Source organism: Monodelphis domestica, chromosome 4 (genome assembly GCF_027887165.1).
Source record: "Monodelphis domestica isolate mMonDom1 chromosome 4, mMonDom1.pri, whole genome shotgun sequence".
NCBI classification, from domain to species: domain Eukaryota; kingdom Metazoa; phylum Chordata; class Mammalia; order Didelphimorphia; family Didelphidae; genus Monodelphis; species Monodelphis domestica.
Window position 1 is genome coordinate 266,100,550 of NC_077230.1, and position 19,737 is coordinate 266,120,286.

Genomic DNA, 19,737 nt, shown 5'->3' on the forward strand with positions numbered 1-19,737 from the left:
TCCCATAAGACATTGGCTATTAACATTTTTAAAAATGTTTTGTAAGATCCAAATGAGGCCACAAGGGAATTAAAAGTGAAAATAGAAACAACAAAAAAATCAGATAAGAGTCATCACACTTGGATTCAGTCCTTGTGCTTATAGAGGAAATGGAAATTGCCCTAAAAAGAACAAAAAAGGAAAGTCATATAGGACCAATTGATTATCAAAGAGATTCATGCTATAGGTAATATATTTGTGATGGCACTGAAGAATTGATTCACAAGTTATACAAAGGAAGTTACCAAAGGCTTGGTAAAAATTTTGGGCATAATGGAGAAAAGAAAATAAAGTTTATCAATAAGTTGATCAACATCTGCTTTCCCAACTATACAAACTTAGTATATGATACATGAACCTTTGGATGAAGATATTAGTAGAGAATAAGCAAACATTTGCAAGCAATATAAAGCCATTTCTGCAAAGGGCAATGATAAGGAAAATACAAGATCCCATTGTGCTTCTAGTTTACTGATTAGAAACAAGTATTTTAGTTATTAAAATTCCATACCCTTAACTCCAAGGCTAAGCATATATGTCAAAAGTTAATTTTAAAATGCACAGCAACAGTCTGTAGTAGCACAGAACTGAAAATAATGTATGTACCCACTGACAAAAATGGTTGTACATGAATGGAGCAAATGATGAAATTTAGAATTTGGAAGTTTAGAAAATAGGAAATTATGAATACAGAGAAGCAGAGAAAGACATGAACTGAAGCAAGTAAGAAGAGCAAGGGAAACATTCTCAATGCTAATAAAGTGCATGCAAAGGATAATCAGACGTTAAAGTGGAAAGCTATAATGGTCCAAAAGTGAAATAAAGCAAATGGACTGATAATTGTGCTGAACTTTAAAAAAAAATTCTTTGCCATAAGGGTAGCTCTTTGGATATTTGAGAAGGAGGGATTGCTTTGGGAAATGACGTAAAAAAAAACCAACAAAAAACCCCCATATATATAGTTATTTTTTCTTTTAAAGAATCTTTGGATTCTACCTTGATCAGAACACTTTGGGAGTATTATGTTGCTATGACTATCACATTTTGAGGACACTGAGAAGGATAACCATGATGGTAAGAGAAAGTGAAACCATGCCAAAAATGATGTGATTGAAGGAACCCAGGGCTAGTAAATTGGAAGAGAAGGTACTATATCTGTTATCAAATATTTGAAGGGGTATATAAAAGGATTTAAATTTAATTTGCTTGTTACAGATGGCAGAAAAAATACCAGTGTAAAGGGCGAGGGGGAGGGTTGGCAGCGTATCATCATGCTTCAGGTAAAAGTTGGTTTAGATGACTTCTGAAGTACTTTCCAGTCCTGAGATTGAGATTTTACATCTGAGAAGAATTGATGAAGAAACTTATTTACTTTTATCCTAGAGGGAAAAGTTAGAACTGTAATTCTTTTTCCTTATTGCCTTTGGCAAATAAGAAAATTTGCCTTAACAAATGAGAAAAATCACATGCCATCAAGTAAGTTTTCTTGAATAGATCTACTTTACATTAGAAAATAGAGAGGATATTTGTTAGAAACACCTTGTCACAATAGCTTCAAAGTACCTTGGAAGTCAGGATGGCTTGAGTTCAAGTCTTATCTCTGACTTTTAATGGCTGTGACTCTGCTCCAAGTTACTTAATCTTGGTACCCCAGGTGACCCAGACAATTATAGAACAGGTATCATTCTATACTGATAGAAGAAATTCACGAAGGAGTTTCCTAGGCAGATCAAATCTCAAGGGTAGTCTAAAAAAAGTGGTTACTAAAGACTATTAATAAAGACTACACAAACATCTATCACACAGAAAGTCTTGTTACCAGATTATTTATTACCAGAAGTATTCTTACCAATTGGACTGTATGATTGTAGTACTAATGACAGGACTCAAGGATAAGACTTTAAAGAACAATCCCTGTGAAACTTTTTTTTGGTCTTTCCTTATTTTAGCAATCTTCTTGACTCGCTTTCTTTTCCTTTTCTTTTTTCACTTCAGCTAATTGATTATGTAACCTGGATAAAAGATGAGATTTAGATAGTACCATGTCTTCACACTCAAAGAAGATAGCATAATAAGAATGGGGGTGGGGGGGGGAAGTAGGGGGAAGCTCTGACTCTGTAGTCAGAGGACTTGGATAAAAATCTTGCATCTCTGATTATTATTATCTGTGTTTCTTAATTTCCCTGGCCCTCAATTACGTCATCTGAAAAATGAGGAGATTTAGACTAAACAGCATCTCCAGGTCCTTTCCACTTTTAGATCTAAAATGATGAAATTACATAAATAGGTATTCAATAACCAGAATAATTATGTATGCTGATGTAAACTCTAAAGAAATTTGACTTTACTCCATACCTTCTAATCTGCCATTTGGCTGCCTTAATTACTAATTCTATCCAAGAACTGAACAGCCTAGTATAGGACCTTTTAGGCACTTGATAAATGCCAGTATCTTCCAGATATATTCTTCATATGATATAATATGCTATTCAGAATCTTTGGAAGGCATCTACTTGGCCATCATTAGCCTGCCTACTAACTACAGGGAAAGCTTGTCTGCAATCCCTACATTGCATGGGAGATACCGACTTCATAGCTATCCAATGTATTCAATCCTGCCTAAGAACTTAACTCTGGGTTCTGTTAGCAGCAAGGACAGAAATTTCCATTAGACAGTAGATTTGAGAGAAAAATACTGGCAAAAAAGTAGGGGCTGTCAATGCTTTCATAGCTGGATAAACTGAATCCTGAGGAGGAGGTTCATCAGAAAACTGGTCATAACTGTGGCTATGGTCAAACTAAGATTCTCTTTGGGGGTTCTCTAAGTCTTGAGCAATGGTGCTTAGCATCATAGCCCTTTCACCTAATTCTGGGCCAGGAACAGGAGTACACAAAGAAAGCCAAGGGAGAGGTCCACCTCCTTTTGTCAGGAGGCAATGGGATTCCTACCATTCCAAAGAACTATTGGTGTTCTTTAGCCTCTTCCAATGGCACTGAGAAGGGCCATGAAGTGAGTTCAGGCTCCAGAGTTCTAGCTAAAACACCCAGGCACGTGACCCTGAACAATCAGAAACCTCAGCCTCCCAACTTCATGATTAAGGGCAGAATGCCCGTTTTAAATTCTTCTCTAGGGCTCTCCTGGGACTGCACAAACAAAAGCATTGTGAAACCCCAAATGTATATACATCCTAAAAACCAATCCATTTTGGCTGAAAAGAACACCACGAGAGGCATAGTGTTTGGAGATGAGCCATCAATGACCTACTTATTTAACTTGAGCAGTCACTACAATGAGCAAGACTTCTTATACGGTAGGGAACGCTGGAAGGGCTTTCCTGCCCAATGAGACTAATAACCAGAATTCAGTCAGTGGAAAGCCTAAAAGGCTGGGCTGTAAAGTCTTACTTAGGGAGGTAGAAGCACAGTAGGGCTGCTGACTTACGGTGACTCTAACCCCAGGTTTGGCTGAATCTGGGTTTCCCTCCTTCATTCCTGCCAAGAATAGAGCTTATCTAATCAGTTGGAAGAAAAAATGGCAGACAGACAGCTCCCCTCCTCTCCACCTTTTTCTATTTTCAATCACAGTCATCCCTTTAGAAGACTTCTGTCTTAAGCTTAACCTAAATAGGTCTCTGGGTGTTTGGGGAGAAGTGAGGACATATACTTTGCCTAGCAGAGAATGTGACTCGGCATATGTGGACAGAGATGGCTCATATAACATAAGAAATGACAGCACATATCCTTTCATTTTTGAAGAATGATTTTTGTCTGACCTGGTTACTTAGGTAACCAAAAACATTTTTTTCTAATAAAACAAATGATGAAATAGGATGAATGGCCATGGCATTTCAGTGTTGCCAAAAAAAACCTTGAGTCAATTCAGAAATCCAGACTTAATTCTTTTTAGGATTTATAAAGATAATGAACTCAAATCACTCCACATTCATTAAAAGATAGCTCATTAAGGGACTTAAGAGCTTTCACACATATATTTAAAGAATCTAATGAATATGACATTGGATGGATCTTTTGAATAAGTCTCTCTTTGGAAATTGTGTCATTTACTTTGATAGGAAAACCCATGTTTTTATTTGAATTTTTGCCTGAAAAGGATATGTATTTTTTAATATTCTTTTTTAAAGGGAAAAGATCTTGTTAGAAATTACTAGCTATGCTTTATTGGGAAAAATATTTCAGCTTATCTAATTTCAACTCTAAAATTTTGTGTGAAATTAAAGTAGAAGACATTCTAGCTCATTACTGTGGAGTAAATTTTAAGAACTAAGTTATAGTTTAACTATCCTTTTCTTCTATGTTGTAAAGGGAACCTGAAAGCCAGCTGATGCACAAATGACTGTTTAGCCTCCATGTTCTCAGAGATAGACACCTCAACTTCATTGTCTTTCTTCAACTCACTCTCTGATGGGTCTGTATGAAAACAGCATAAAACAGTAAGAAAGACTACACAAAAAAAGAGGTAGATAATACAATATTCAGAATCATACATAAGTCCTGGAAGAGAGTCAAGATCCCCAAAAAAGAAGAGCTTAGACTGATGGAATGAATCTAGTATAGATGAAATTTAATAGGGACATTTTACTGTAAAGTCCCATATATGGTTTCAACTCTTCAGATACAGGACAGGGGAGGCATAGTTAGAATAATTTATCTCAATTCTTGGGGCTTTAATGGATAAAAGTTATGGATAGATAGTATGACTTGGCAGACAAGGAAACTAAGGTAATCAGGCTTATTAAGAAAGAAACACAGTCCAGGTCTAAATAAATGCTAATCCTGTTATATTTTGGGTTGTTTTTTGGTTTGTTTATTATATATGTTGTGATCAGGCAGGAATATCTGAAATATTACACTGAGTTCTTGGATGCCACATCTTAGGAAGAATATTGACCAACGGGAGTGCATCCAGGCTAGAGAGGACTGCTAACAAGGCTCTGGAAGTTGAGTATGGAGAAGAGAAGGTTTGGGGGCAATGAGAAAAATGGGAGGAGACACATTGGTTATCTCCCAGTGTTTTTAGAAATAGTCCCTAGAAGAAGATTATATTTGATTCTTTTAATCTCAGAGTGCAGAACTGGGAGCAGTAAGTAAAGTTACAAAGAGATCAAATTAGGCTATTTATAAGGGAAATTTTACTAACAATTAGAGCCATACATGAGTTGAATGGGCTGCTTCAGGATTTAGTGTTTTTCCTCTAGTTAGAGGAAAAGTCTAGATGATTATTTATCAGCTATGCTCTGGAGGATATTCCTTTCCAGGCATGAATATGAATGGTGTAGGAGAAGTGAACACAATCACTCTCCTCAGACTACACAACCCCTCAGGGACAGATTTCAGGAAATTTCCTGAGATTGATGGCTTCCATGGAGCCTCCTTGTGGCCATGGCCTTAACCCCTTATCAAATCCCTTATTACTGCACTTTCCCAACATGTTTATATAACAAAAGGGTCTCTGTGTCAGCCATTTCGTATTAAATGATCCCTAGTGAACTGTAAGACCAGCTGTAGTATCTAAAGTCCTTCAGTGTAAGTTAGAAGATTCCAGAACACAAGAAAAGTTCTCCTCTGCCTGGCCCAATGGGCAGATTTCTTTGATTTAGTGAGACTAGCTATACTATACTCAGACAATAACTCTTTCATCTATATTCTGTAACTAATAAAATGCATTTTTCTTTAACAAGGATTCTTGTGGGGGCAGCTGGGTAGCTCAGTGGATTGAGAGCCAGGCCCAGAGATGGGAGGTCCTAGGTTCAAATCTGGCCTCAGACACTTCCCAGCTGTGTGACCCTGGGCAAGTCACTTGACCCCCATTGCCTAGCCCTTACCACTCTTTGGCCTTGGAGCCAATACACAGTATTCATTCCAAGACAAAAGGTAAGGTTTAAAAAACAACAACAACAAGGATTTTTTGTATAAACACTGGGGTTTTATGAATAACCATTTAAGAGTCAAGATAACATCTCACACTTGCTTTATAATATTGGCCATCTCACTTAATCTTCCTAAATCTTAGTTTAATCTTCTTCAGAATATACATGTAGGACGTACTTCACAGAGTTGGTGACTCTAATGGTCATTTATGTAAAATTTAAAAAAACTTTAAAAAATACTTTTATTTACAATGTAAAAATAAAAACATAAATATTTGGCATACCTTAAAGTGCTACATTGACCACTTTAGTATTAATAAGAAACAGGCCTTTAAATGAGACACTTATAATTGCTATATATTGTAAATCATTGCTTAATCCTGTACCTTTTTGCCACAATAATACCATACATTTCTATTGTATTCAGGAATAGTATGACTTAACATGGTTGACCATTCTAGTGGCCATGTGACCTGTGCATGAGGATTACCTGCAGGTTGTATTGAGGAAGATTCTTTGGTGCACTTTGGTGCACAAACTGAGAAATGGTCTTTAGACACCTCCACCTAATGCAAATATGGATGGAAAAATTAACATTAGTTACTGTCATAAGAAAAGGGAGGATAGATGTTGCTATTGCCACGATCGCTCAAAATTAACATTTACAAACAGAAGCAACCAAGCACAAAACCAAATATTGGTAAAAACCTGGTTTTCCACAGAATCATTTATACCACTAAGGAAAGTGATAAAATCGAATATTTTCACTCCTCAAAAATTGATCACAAGTATATACAAAACAAACCATCCTCACTATTTAGCACATTTCTAACTGCTTTGGAATGACAGATCAAGACAATGTGGACAGACTGTCTTATAATTACTAGTCCACAGTTAAAAAAACAAAACCAAAACCCCACCAAATCTAACGCAATAAAAAAGGTACTTTGATATTAACAGATAGAATATAAAACACAAATACATAATTGTGATTGCCTACATTCATGACTATATCTCAAAAAAGTGTCAGGCAATTTAGCCTATAGCTAAATCTCTCTTTTTTTTTAAGAATTTTTTTTATATGGAAATATGTAAAGAAATAACTGAATCATGTGAAAGCAAGTCAAGTTTGCCTATCCACATGTCTGCATGGAAACACAAAAGTATCTCAAAAGAAATACTCTTAGACAGAAGGCAGACATCTTTTAATTTTTTTAAAGATATTTTATTTTCCCAATTACATGTAACAGCAGTTTTCCACATGTTTTCTGAAGTTAATAAAATCCAAATTGTCTCTCTCTCCCTTCCCTCCCCTTTCCCAGAGATGGTAAGCAATTTAATCTGGGTTATACACTTATCATGCAAAATGAATGTCCATATTGTTCATTATTTTAAGAGAATACTAAAACCCAAATCCCAAAATAAAAACACAAACTAAAGTGAAAAACCATATGCTTTAATCTGCATTCCAACTCTAACAGTTCTTTGTCTAGAGTCTGGAGGTAGATAGCATTCTTTATGGTCTTTCAGAACTATCCTGAATCTTCCTATTGCTGAGAATAGCTAATGTCTTTCATAGTTGATCATTCCACAATATTATTGTGTACAATGTTCTCCTGGTTCTGTTTATGCATCAGTTCATGTAGGGTTTTCCAGCTTTTTCTGAAATCACTTTGTTCCTCATTTCTTACAGCACAATAGTATTCCATCCACCATCATATACCACAATTTGTTCAATCATTTCCCAATTGAGATGGACATCCTCTCAATTTCCAGTTCTTTGCTACCACAAAAAGAGCTACTATAATATTTTTATATATTTAAGTCCTTCCCCAACTGTCCCATTTTTTTTCTTGAGCTCTTTGGGATACAAACCTAGTAGTTGCATTACTGGATCAAAGGGTATGCACAGTTTTATAGCCCTTTGGGCATAGTTCCAAATTTCCCTCCAGAATGGTTGGATCATTTCACAACTCCACCAACAATGTATTAGGGTCCCAGTTTTGACACATGTTCTCCAACATTTACCACTTTATTGGTCAACCTGATAGGTGTGAGGTGGTACCCCAGAGTTGTTTTAATTTGCATTTCTCTAATCAAGAGAAATTTAGAACAATTTTTCATATGGTTATTGATGGTTTTGATTTCTTATTCTGAAAACTGCTTGTTCATATCCTTTGATCATTTGTCAACTGGAGAATGGCTTGTGTTTTTATAAATTTGACTTAGTTCTTGATATATTTGAGAAATGAGCCTTTATCAGAGATATTTCCTGGAAATCCCCCCCACCCCAGTTTATTGTTTCCTTTCTATTCTTAGTTACATTGGTTTCATTTGTACAAAACCTTTTTAATTTAATATAAACAAAATTATTTATTTTACAACCTGTAATGTCTCTTGTTTGGTCATAAATTCTTCTCTTCTCCATAGATCTGATATTCCCCTAATTTACTTATTGTATCTTTTATGTCTAAATCATATACTCACTTTGACCTTATTTTGGTATAGGGTAGTGATGGCAAATCTTTTAGAGATGGAGTTCCTGGCTCTTCCCCCCCCCCCCCCAAACCAAGTGCCAGGTCCCACTTCTCCCCACCTCACTCCCCACCCCACCCCTTTGCCCCAGACAGAGGAGAGAGGAAGGGCTCCCATGGGCTGCTAGGCAGAAGGGTGGGGAAAGTGAGAAATGTCCACAAGAACATGGAGAGGGAGAAGGGAACAGCTCCACCTGAATCCCTCTGGTTTTCTAGTAACGAACTCTGGCCAGTGATGGCAGCTGTGCCCATAGAAAGGGCTCTGTGTGCTGTTTTTGTCATATGTACCATAGGTTTCCCATCACTGTTTTACAGTTGAAGAAACAGAGGCAAACAGAGATTAAATGATATACCTAAGGTCACACAGTTAGTAAATGCTGAAGCCAAATATGAACTCAGGTTTTCCTTACTCAAAGTCCAGTTCTCTAGCCACTGGGCCATCTAACTGCTTTTAACTAATGGATATATAACCTCTCAGATTAGAGGAAAGAAGGGGTTACATTAAAAAATATTATTTATGAAGTAAGCAGAGCCAAGAAAACAATACACACAATGTCTACAACAATATAAATGGAAAGAACAACCACACATAAAATGTCCAAAGTGAAACATAACAAAAGTATAAAGCTCAGGTATGGCTTGAAGAGGTATCTGAGAGGTTTTTGCCCACCCAACCCTTTAAGGAAGGTGGAAGATTAATAGGTATTGCACACTGCACATGGTTTTGGATTTTTACATGTTAGATCAGTGATGTTTATTTCCTCCTTTCCTCACCCCTTCTTTTTCTTTTCTTTTTTTTTGTCTTTAAAAAACATTATATAGGATGGCTCTCTGGAGGGAGAAGATGAGAGATATGGTGAATAACTGATATAAATAAAAGAATATTCTAATAAAACTATTTAAATTGCTTAATGTTTATAAAAAACTATATAATATAAATAATCAAATAAATAAAAAAATAAGATGTAATATCATATATGGAAGCCCTAGCATTTCACAAAGGAAAATCATGGAAAGCAACAGACAATAAACAAAAAATTCATTTTGCCTAAAATCTTATTACTTTCAGATTTCATTTTCTTTTTTGAAAATATAGTCATAGAATTATAAATGATCATAGACTTTTAGACCTTAGATGAGACTTTAAAAGTCCATTTAGTCTAAGCCTCTGATTTTACAGATGAAGAAAATAAGGCTCAGCAAGTGAAACTATTGGGCAAGGTACACAAGACAGCCACATGGCAGGGCTAGGATGTGAATCAAGGTCTCTGGATCCAAATCAAGCCCTTTTCCCACTGTTGTTTGTCTTCTGTGAATAGTCAAATGAACATTTATTTCTGCTTTTACTATTTTTACTTTGTTTCTCACATTGCATCATTCAGATGTTTACTTGATCCATTGTGTTCTTCAGTCACCCTTTTTAACATAGCCTTAATATACCACAATTTACCTAACATTTCTCATAGTTCAACATGTAGATTTGTTTCTACATGATGAAATGGCCCTAAATATTTTTGTATTGATTGATATGCTCCTTTTTCCTCTTAAAGATATTTTAAGATAAAGATCTAGCACTGAAGTTGCTAAGTCAAAAGATTTGATTAGGTTTATAATTCATTATTATTTTAATTGTCACAGTGTTCTCCCTAGGCAGCTAAACGACTCAGTGGATAGAGCGCTAGTCCCTGAGTCAGGAAGACTCATCTTCCTCAGTTCAAATCTGGCCTCAGGCACTTACTAGCTGTGTGACCCTGAGCAAATGACTTAATTTTGTTTGCTTCAGTTCTTCATTTGTAAAATGGCAAACTACTCCAATAGCTTCGCCAAGGAAATCCTAAATAGGGTCACAGAGAGCTGGACACAACTGAAAAATGACTAAATAACAGTGCTCTCCCATTAGTTTTTTTCACACTTTTTTGGTTAATGCTCTGACGTCTAAAACTAAGCCTATTATGAATGGTGGAAGACAACATTCCTCCTTTATAGTGATACATCCAAGTGTTTCTCCCTTACTCATCCTTTGGGATATATTCTCTTTATTGTATTAAGGAAGGATCATCCTATCTCTATGTGATGTTTTAATATATATTAAGTCTACTTTGCCAGGCAGCCAGGTGGTTCAGTGGATCTGCACACTTGGTTTGGAGTCAGGAAGACTCTTCTTTTTTAGTTCAAATCTGGCCTCAGACACTTAGGAGCTGTGTGATCCTGGGTGGGTAAGTGGCAACCCTATGGGCTTCAGTTTCCTTATCTATAAAATGAGCTGGAGATAGAAATAACAAACCCCTTCAGTGGCAGTGTCAAAAACAAAAACCCCAAGTGGACATAACTGAAAGAACAACAAGAACAAAATTTTGTGTATAGAGGTATTTTAAAAAACAAACAAATAAACAAACCCTTACTTTCTATCCTTGCAACTACTCTAACACTGAAGGGCAAGGACTAGACAATCAGGGTTAAAGTGACTTGCCCAGGATCACACTGCTAGGAAGTTTCTGAAACCATACTTGAACCCAGGACCTTCTGTCTTTAGGCCTGGTGCTCTCTCCAGGTACATGGGTAAAAGGATTGCTTTGAAGCAATGAAGACCCAGTTGACATCATGTAACATAAATTTATAGTAGGTAAAGTCAGCATGATTATATGTGATTTTTTTTTTGCCCCCATTAAGAGGACATGTATGAGAACAAAAGTAAATGATGAGAGTGATGTACAGCTCAGGCTTGGCTGGGTAGATTCTGTGATATGGAGTAAGTCCCTTACTTCTGTATTTTCATATATCCCTTTAATGCATCCCATTATCTCAGTTAATTTACTGTTTCTAATCTATTAAAGGATAGAAAAACACATAACTATACTTGTTAGAAATTTTAAAAATGCATGGATTATGTGAATCTTAAAATTTCTCAGACTCTACCTTGGAACATTTGGTTCAAGCTATTCCCCATTTTAAACAATGAAGGTACTTGGTCAGGAATGTATTGGGAATGTTAACATTACTCCACCCATACTTAGGCATACTTTAGGGGAAGATAAAGTTGTAAACTCCTTACTGAACAATGAAAAAGTCTCTAACTCATACTTATAGTGAGGCCAAAAGCTTAAGCTAGGTCTATTTTTAGATCTAATACAAAAGGGTGCTAAGTGCCTATGAAGGTCAAATTAATCACTAAAAGGTCAGGCAACTTAGCAAAGGGCAAGCTTAACAAAAGAGGTGTGAAGTTTTAGTCTACACAGAGAAGTTGAGAACTAAAGAAGAGGTGAATTAAGAATGGTCAGTCCTGTGGAAAACGTGTACTGTGATTGGTAGATATGAAAATTTAGGGGAGGTGACATAAGAGAAATTTCTCTTTAAAAGGAGCTGGCTCTCTCATCTTAGAGGTAGATCTTGGACTGATTGGAGTAGCTGGGCCTCTGAACTTAGTTGGAGTTTTGCTTGGGACAAAATCTTGTGGTGAGTGGATAAAAAACTGACTTAGTTTTCTCTCTTAAAGAGAAAGGCCTAGGCCTTTTCCTACTATTTCCTCTTACTCTGTCTCTCTCCCTTCCCTTAATTCCTTCATTCGTATTAATTAAAATCTCCATAAAACCCAACTGACTTGAGTATTTCATAGTTGGGAATTTTCCCCATGGCGACCACTTATTTTTGATATAAAATCAAGACACTAAAATTATTTTTACAGTTTTGGCAATTCACAGTCATTGAACCCACATTTTCATGGTCACAATTACAAATTAAGACTTCAGAGATCATGTATTAGAACTGCCTCACCAAAGCATTCCTTCTATCAGTATTGGTCTTCACATGTCTTTTTGTACTTATTTCCTAGTTATTAGTTGTGTTTTAGAATGCCAAATAAATGGATGTTATTGGATTGGTAAACTTTTAAGCTTTACCTGAAAATGGCTATTTAATTCACTCATTTTGTTTTCCTCTTGCTTACAGTTTTCCAAATCTAGATCTGTATTACCGATGTTACCATGGCTGTTTGAAGTAAGCTCTGATTCTTCTGTGAAATAATGTTCAAGTTCTGACTCCTGAAGAACAAATTAAATAAGGAATCATCAAGGTAAAAAAACTCTTTTATTAATATATGACTATTTCTCAAAATAAAATAAAACATCTCTATATAATATTCCAAGAAGAACTAAACAGGGAAATTGCCAAAGAACAAACATGTTGAAAAAAATTTTAAGGGAAAAAGAACCATGTCCCCTCACTGTGCCCTCCTATATCAAAACTCCATTAGGTCAACAGAAATAGCATGCCAATATTTAAGAAGGGAACTGATTAAGAAGCAATCTAGTTATTACTTGAGCAGAAATCTTCCACTAATTTTACTTCTAATGATGAAAAAATGCTCTCTCTCAAAGAGGCTAGTAAAAAATTATCTTGAATTGACACACCTACCAAGAAGAAATATTTTATTGACTAAGGAAAAAGGACAGTGGTCAGTGTTCTCATGACTGTTGTCACATGACCTTATCAGGATGTGTACTACAGTGTAAGTAAAGGAAATGGTTGAGGAAAGAAAGAGGTATCATAAAGGAAAAGAATGGAGTGACAAAGATGTAAGTTGCAGGAAAAATTTTTCATAATATAGTAAAACAGCTGATATTATGGGCTAATATCAATAAAAACTGAGTTATGAGACTATTGGTAGTGGGAGAGCACAAATTCTCCATCTTCCTATTGAATGAGGATAACAGAAAGTGTGAGAAATGTGTCAGACCAAAAATCAGATCATGGAGGCCAGATTCTTCAGATTTCCTTTTTTTTAATTTTCTTTTTTATTATAAAGACATCTTATTTTACCAATTACATGTAACAAAAATTTTCACATGAACTTATATGATCCAAATTTGTCTCCTTCCCTCCCCCCTTCCATCCTTCATCTCAGAGCTGGCAAGCGATTCAATCTGGGTTGCACATGTATTATCAAGCAAAACAAATTTCCATATTGTTCATTTTGGTCAGAAAATAATAATATAAAACCCAGACCCTAAATAAAAACCCAAATAATCTATAAGTAAAAAATAGTTTGCTTTGATATTCATTCTATCTGGAGGTGGAGAGCATTCTTTGCCATAAGTCCCTCAGAATTGTCCTGAATCATTGTATTGCTGAGAGTAGCTGTGTATCTTTCTATCTCCTGCTGTTAGATTTTTGTTTGTAATATACAGAAATACTGATGATTTGTGTGGGTTTATTTTGTATCCTGCAATTTTGCTAAAGTTATTATTTCAACTATCTTTTTAGTTAATTCTCTAGGATTTTCTAAGTATACCATCATTTTATCCACAGTGATAGTTTAGGTTTTTCAGTGCTTACTTTCACTCCTTCAATTTCTTTTTCTTCTCTTATTGCTAAAGCTAACATTTCTAGTACAGTTTTAAATAATAGTGGTGATAATGGGCATCCTTGCTTCACTCCTGATCTTACTGGGAAGGCTTCTAACTTATTCCCATTGCAGATGATACTTGCTCATGGTGTTAGACAGCTACTTATTTTAAGGAAAGTCCCATTTACTCCTATGCTTTCTACTGTTTTTAATAGGAAAAGGTGTTGTATTTTGTTAAAAGCTTTTAATGCATCTATTGAGATAATCATGTGATATCTGTTGGTTTGGTTATTGATTTGGTCAATTATATTATTTTCCTAATATTAAGCCAGTCTTACATTCCCAGTATAAATCCCACATGATCATAGTGAATGATCCTTTTGATATACTGCTGTAGTCTCTTTTCTAGTATTTTATTTAAGATTTTGCATTGATATCCATAAGGAAATTGGTCTGTAATTTTCTTTCTGTATTTTTACTCTTATAGGCTTAGGTTTTAGTACTAGGACTTCTTCTTTGCCTGGTTTGCCATATAGTTATATAATATTGGGATTAATTATTCTTTAAATATGTGACAGAATTCACTTGTGAATTCATCTGGCCCTAGGAATTTTTTCTTGGGGAGTTCATTGATGGCTTGTTTAATTTCTTTTTTCTGAAATGGACTTTTCTGAAATGGACTGAAATGGATTAAAAAATCTTTCCTCTTTTGTTAATCTGGAATTTTACATTTTTATAAATATTCATCCATTTCACCTACATTGTCGAACTTATTGTCATACAGTTGGACAAAATAACTCCTAATGATGGCTTTAATTTCTTCTTCATTGGTGGTGAATTAACCCTTTTTATTTTTTATACTATTAATTTTATTCTTTCCTTTTTGAAATCAAATTAACAAATGCTCTATTTTTTTTCATAAAACCAACCCCTAGTCTTATTTATTCATTTAATCTCTCTCTTACTTTCAATTTTATTAGTTTCTCCTTCGATTTTTAGGACTTCATCTTTAACTGAGAATTTTTAATTTGTTCTTCTAGTTTTTTAGCTGTATGCCGGATTTGCTTTTTCTCTCTTTTATTGATGTAAGCCTTCAGAGATATAAATTTCCCCCTAAGTACTGCTTTAGCTGTATCCCACAAATTTTGATGTTTTTCCTATCATTCTCTTTAATGAAATCATTAAATGTTTCTATTCTCTTCCTACTTCTCAATAGGGTAGATAGGATTCTATATCCCAATGAGTCTGGTTGTTATTCCCTCTCTGAGCCTAATCCAATGAGACTTAGGTTTAAGCATTGCTCTACATCACTCTCATCCTCCCTTCCATTTTAATAGTTTTTTCTGAACCTATTTAGGTGATGCACTTTGGCCCATTTTTCCTTTCTTCCCAGTGCAATCCTCTTTTCCCCCTATGTATTTATTTATTTTTATATATCAGATCATCCTAAACAGCTTACTTTTATACCCTTTATCTATGTAAACTCCTTCTAATTGCTCTGCTAATGATAAAAATATTCGAGTTACAAATCTCTTTGGAATATAAACAATTCAAACTTATTGAATCTCTTAAATTTCTTCTTTCTTCTTTATCTTTTTATGCTTCACTTAAATCTTGCATTTGGAATCAGAATTTCTATTTGGGTATGGTCTTTTCATCAGGAATGCTTAGAAAACTTCTATTTTATTAAAAGACCATTTTCCACCCTGAAAGAATATAGTCAGTTTTAATGGTAGATGATTCTTGGTTGCAAACCTACTTCTTTTGCATTCTGGAATATCATATTCCAAAACTGTCTTAATCTTTAGTGTAGAAGCTGTTAAATACTGTGTAATCAATACTGCTGTAACTACATGAGATCTGAATTGTTTCTTTCTGTCTCCTTGCATATTTTCTCCTAAGCCTGGTAGCTCTTGAATTTGGTTGGGAATTTATTTTTGGAGGTAATCAGTGGATTTTTTCACTTTTCTATTTTACCCTCTTGTTCAAAGGTATCAGAGCACTTTTCTTTGATAATTTCTTATAATATGATGTCTAGGCCATTTTTTTATGACTTTTAGATAGTTCACTTCTAAGACAATTCTTAGACTGTCTCTCTTGGATCTATTTTCCAGAGCAGCTATTTTTCAAATGAGGTATTTCAGATTTTTTTCCATTAAAAAAATCTTTTGTTTTGTTTTATTGTTTCTCATGAAGTCATTAGCTTCTATTTGCCAAATTCCAAATTTTAAATATTGATTTTCTTCCATGATCTTTTTGAATGTCCTTTTCCATTTGGTCAATTTTACTTTTTAGAAAGCTCTTTTCTTCATAGGATTTTTGTGCCTCCTTTTGCATTTCACCAATCCTGTTTTTTAAGCTGTTATTTTCTTTTTGTTTTACTTTCATGTCTTTTCCACATTTTTCTTCTGCCACTCTTATTTGATTTTTGAATTCCTTTTTTGAGCTCTTCCAGAGCCTCAGACCAATTTCCATTTTGCTTTGAAGTTTTTCATGTGGCTGCTTTGAGTTCACTGTTCCCTATTGAGTCTGTGCCTTGCTCTTTGTCTCCAGAAAAATTTCTATGGTTAGGTGTGTTTTTTGTGTTTACTCGTTTTCCCATAATTTTTTTACTTTTATTTTATTTTAAAGATGGGCTGTTCTCAGGATTGAGGGCAACCTTCTTAAACTTCAGTCTTTCCCTGCTGTTACCCTCAGCTCTTATTTTGGTTTTCTTCAACTTTCAGTTTTTCCAAGGTAGTATGGTGACCTGTGAGCCACCTCTCGTTGCAGATTCAATTTCCTTTATTAGGGACTACAGATGGCTTATAGGGCTCAGTGAGCATTGAGTTACCTTGCCCTGGGGTGGGGGCCTCAGTGCAGGCTTGAGCAGGGCTCTGGGCCTCCCCTTAGGTGAGCAGCAGCCAGGCAGGGACTTGCTTGTTCTGGGGTTTGTAGCCTCCAGTAGTGAGAGTGGACCCCAGTAAAATCAAAGCCATGGTCTGGCCAGAATCAGTCACATAGCACTCCTCACATGAGGCCCCCCAAGCCCCTCCTCTCTACCCTTTCCTGCCTTACTTTGTAAAAACTGAATGTTCTTCCAAAAAACCATTGATGTATGCATTCCCTGAGAAAGTGGATTAGATGGTTACACATTAACATATTGATTTATCAGCCTGTAGAAAATTCTGTCTAGATTCGATGAGGTAAACTAAGTCTATTGTAAAAAAATGATAAATTATCTACATTCATTATGTATACAAAAAGCTTACCTCATCCCTTAGCCTACGTCACTTTCTCTATAAAATACTAGTTGTGATCAATAAACCTCCCCTCTGATTGCTACCAGCTTCAGTGGCCCTCCTAGCACCCAAGTGTATTTGTGTCACCCTTCTTACCACATCTCATTCTCCTCACTTCTTTGAGACCCTCGAGTGTTTGTCAGGACCCTTTAGGACCCCCTGAGAGGGATTGCTTTGGGTTTGGGGTCTTCACTGCTGGCTTGGTCAGAAGCTCTGAGCCTCATTCTGGGCTTGCATCAGTCCTGTGCACTGTGGACTGCAGTGCGATGGAGCTTGGGGCCTCACCGCAGACTTGAATGGGTCAAGTGCTATGGATTTAGGGACTCACTGTAGGTGTATGCCAGGATTTGGGACTTCAAGGGTAGGAGTGGGGTCCTCTGCTGTTGGCTTAGGCAGAGTACCAAGGTTTCAAAGTTGGCTTGTTCCCAGGTTTGGATTCCTTTGAAGCCCTATTTTAAGGTCAGTTTCAGAGAATTCTTAGAGTGGTTCTGGCTTTTTGTGCTGCTACTCCACTAGCTTGGCTCAGTGCAGATTCTTCAGATTTCTACAAGACTTACTTCTATTCACCATCTTTTCAGGGACAGTACTTTTGTTTCAATAAAGTTTGTATCTTTACTTTATACCTTAGAAGATGGATGAAGTCTCCCAAAATCGTCACTTGGGGTAGTCAAACTTTTGGAAATCTTCACTTCGCTTCACTTTAAGAATTCTATCTAAAACACAGTTTAATAAGGAGCTAAATAAATTGTACAAAAAAAATCAAGCCATTCCCTAATTGATAAATGGGCAAGGGACATGAATAGGCAATTTTCAGATAAATAAATCAAAACTATCAATAAACACCCGAAAAAAATGTTCTAAATCTCTTATAATTAGAGAAATGCAAATCAAAACAACTCTGAAGTATCACCTCACACCTAGCAGGTTAGCTAAAATGACAGCAAAGGAAAGAAATGAATGCTGGAGGAAATTTGGCAAAGTCCAGACATTAATGCATTGCTGGTGTAGTTGTGAATTGATCCAGCCATTCTGGAGGGCAATTTGGGACTATGCCCAAAGGGCAATAAAAGACTGTCTCCCCTTTGATCCAGCCATAGCACTGCTGGGTTTGTACCCCAAAGAGATCTTAAGGAAAAATATTTGTACAAAAATATTCATAGCTGCTTTCTTTGTGGTGGCCAAAAATTGGAAAATGAGGGGATGTCCTTCAATTGGGGAATGGCTGAACAAATTGTGGTATATGTTGGTGATAGAATACTATTGTGCTCAAAGGAATAACGAACTGGAGAAATTCCATGGGAACTGGAACAACCTCCAAGAATTGATGCAGAGTGAGAGGAGTAGAGCCAGGAGAACATTGTACACAGAGACTGATACACTGTGGTACAAACGTAATGGACTACTACTAGCAGCAATACAATGATGCAGGACAATTCTGAGGGACTTATGAGAAAGAATGCTATCTACATCCAGAGGAAGAACTGTGGGAGCAGAAACACAGAAGAAAAACAACTGTTTGATCATATGGGTTGATGGGGATATCACTGGGGATGTAGAATCTAAACGATCACCTTAGTGCAATTATCAATAATATGGAAATAGGTCTTGATCAATGACACAAGTAAAACACAGTGGAATTGCATGTCGGCTATGGGTGGGGGGAGGGAAAGAGTATGAATCATGTAACCATGGAAAAATGTTCTAAATTAATTAAATAAAAATTTTCAATTAAAAAAATAAAACACATGTTAGTCAATCTAAAGGGCAATCTTTTATTTGGATTATGTCCTTTTTTATCTAAATCCTTTATTTTTAGGTTCCATCCCCTTAAGCATTAATGCTTCTCCAACTTTGCATATTTCCTTTTCTGGCTTTCCACATCCTTTGCTTAAAAGCAGATGTCTCCAGTGTTATACTCTTTGTTTTCAATGCTTTTGGGGATTTCATTTACTCAAATAGCTTCAATTACCAATTGACACAAATGATTCCTAAATGTTTATTCTCATCAAATACCAAAAAACTGAGCTACAGACCTTTCTTTTTACTTCCACTTCATATTCTGCTACCTCCTCAAACTCAACATATATCCCAAATCAAACACTGTCTTATCACTGTAATCTGTTCCTTCTCAAACATTATTATTTGTTAAGGACACAAAAATCTTTTTAGTCACCTAGGAATTTTCTTAAACTCCTTTATTTCTGTCTTAGTAACAACTCAGACAGAAAGGCAAGGACTAAGCAAATGGGTTTAAGTTACTTTTCCAGGGTCCCAAAGCTAGGAAGTGTCTGAGGCCAGATTTCAACCTGGGTCCTCCTAACTCTATTCCTGGCACTCTATTGACTATGCCATCTAGCTGCTCCAAGATTTTGTTTTTTTTATTAAAGAATATTCTGTATGATCAAATGGCAAAGGCACAGTCTATGTGTATCTTCCTAACATGATACATTCTGACTCCTCCCATGTATTAAAGCATTCTTGTCATCTAGTTATAAAACCTATATGGTCATGATGGATTCTTTTTATGTACTTGTATTTGCTTTTTTGCATGGATAACTTGCTTTTTTTTTAAACCCTTACCTTCTGTCTTTGAACCAATACGCAATACTGTGTATTGGTTCCAAGACTGAAGAGTGGTAAGGACAGACAATGGG

General features: G+C 35.8%; 1 protein-coding gene across 22 annotated transcripts in view; it reads right to left on the bottom strand.

Annotated features, from left to right (window-relative positions):
* Positions 1 to 1,849: 1,849 nt before the first annotated feature.
* CEP295 (centrosomal protein 295) overlaps positions 1,850 to 19,737 on the bottom strand; it is a 257,489-nt gene continuing 239,601 nt past the window's right edge. For 20 of the 22 annotated variants that reach the window (XM_056794492.1, XM_056794503.1, XM_056794485.1 and 17 more), the window contains 4 exons: positions 12,358 to 12,498; positions 6,418 to 6,493; positions 4,368 to 4,467; positions 1,850 to 2,051 (listed from right to left, as the gene is read on the bottom strand). In XM_056794492.1, coding sequence (XP_056650470.1) covers positions 1,985 to 2,051; positions 4,368 to 4,467; positions 6,418 to 6,493; positions 12,358 to 12,498 — 384 coding nt within the window. In that variant the 3' untranslated portion in view covers positions 1,850 to 1,984. The remainder of the gene's footprint in view (positions 2,052 to 4,367; positions 4,468 to 6,417; positions 6,494 to 12,357; positions 12,499 to 19,737) is intronic. The other 2 variants (XM_056794497.1, XM_056794498.1) reach the window with 2 other exon arrangements.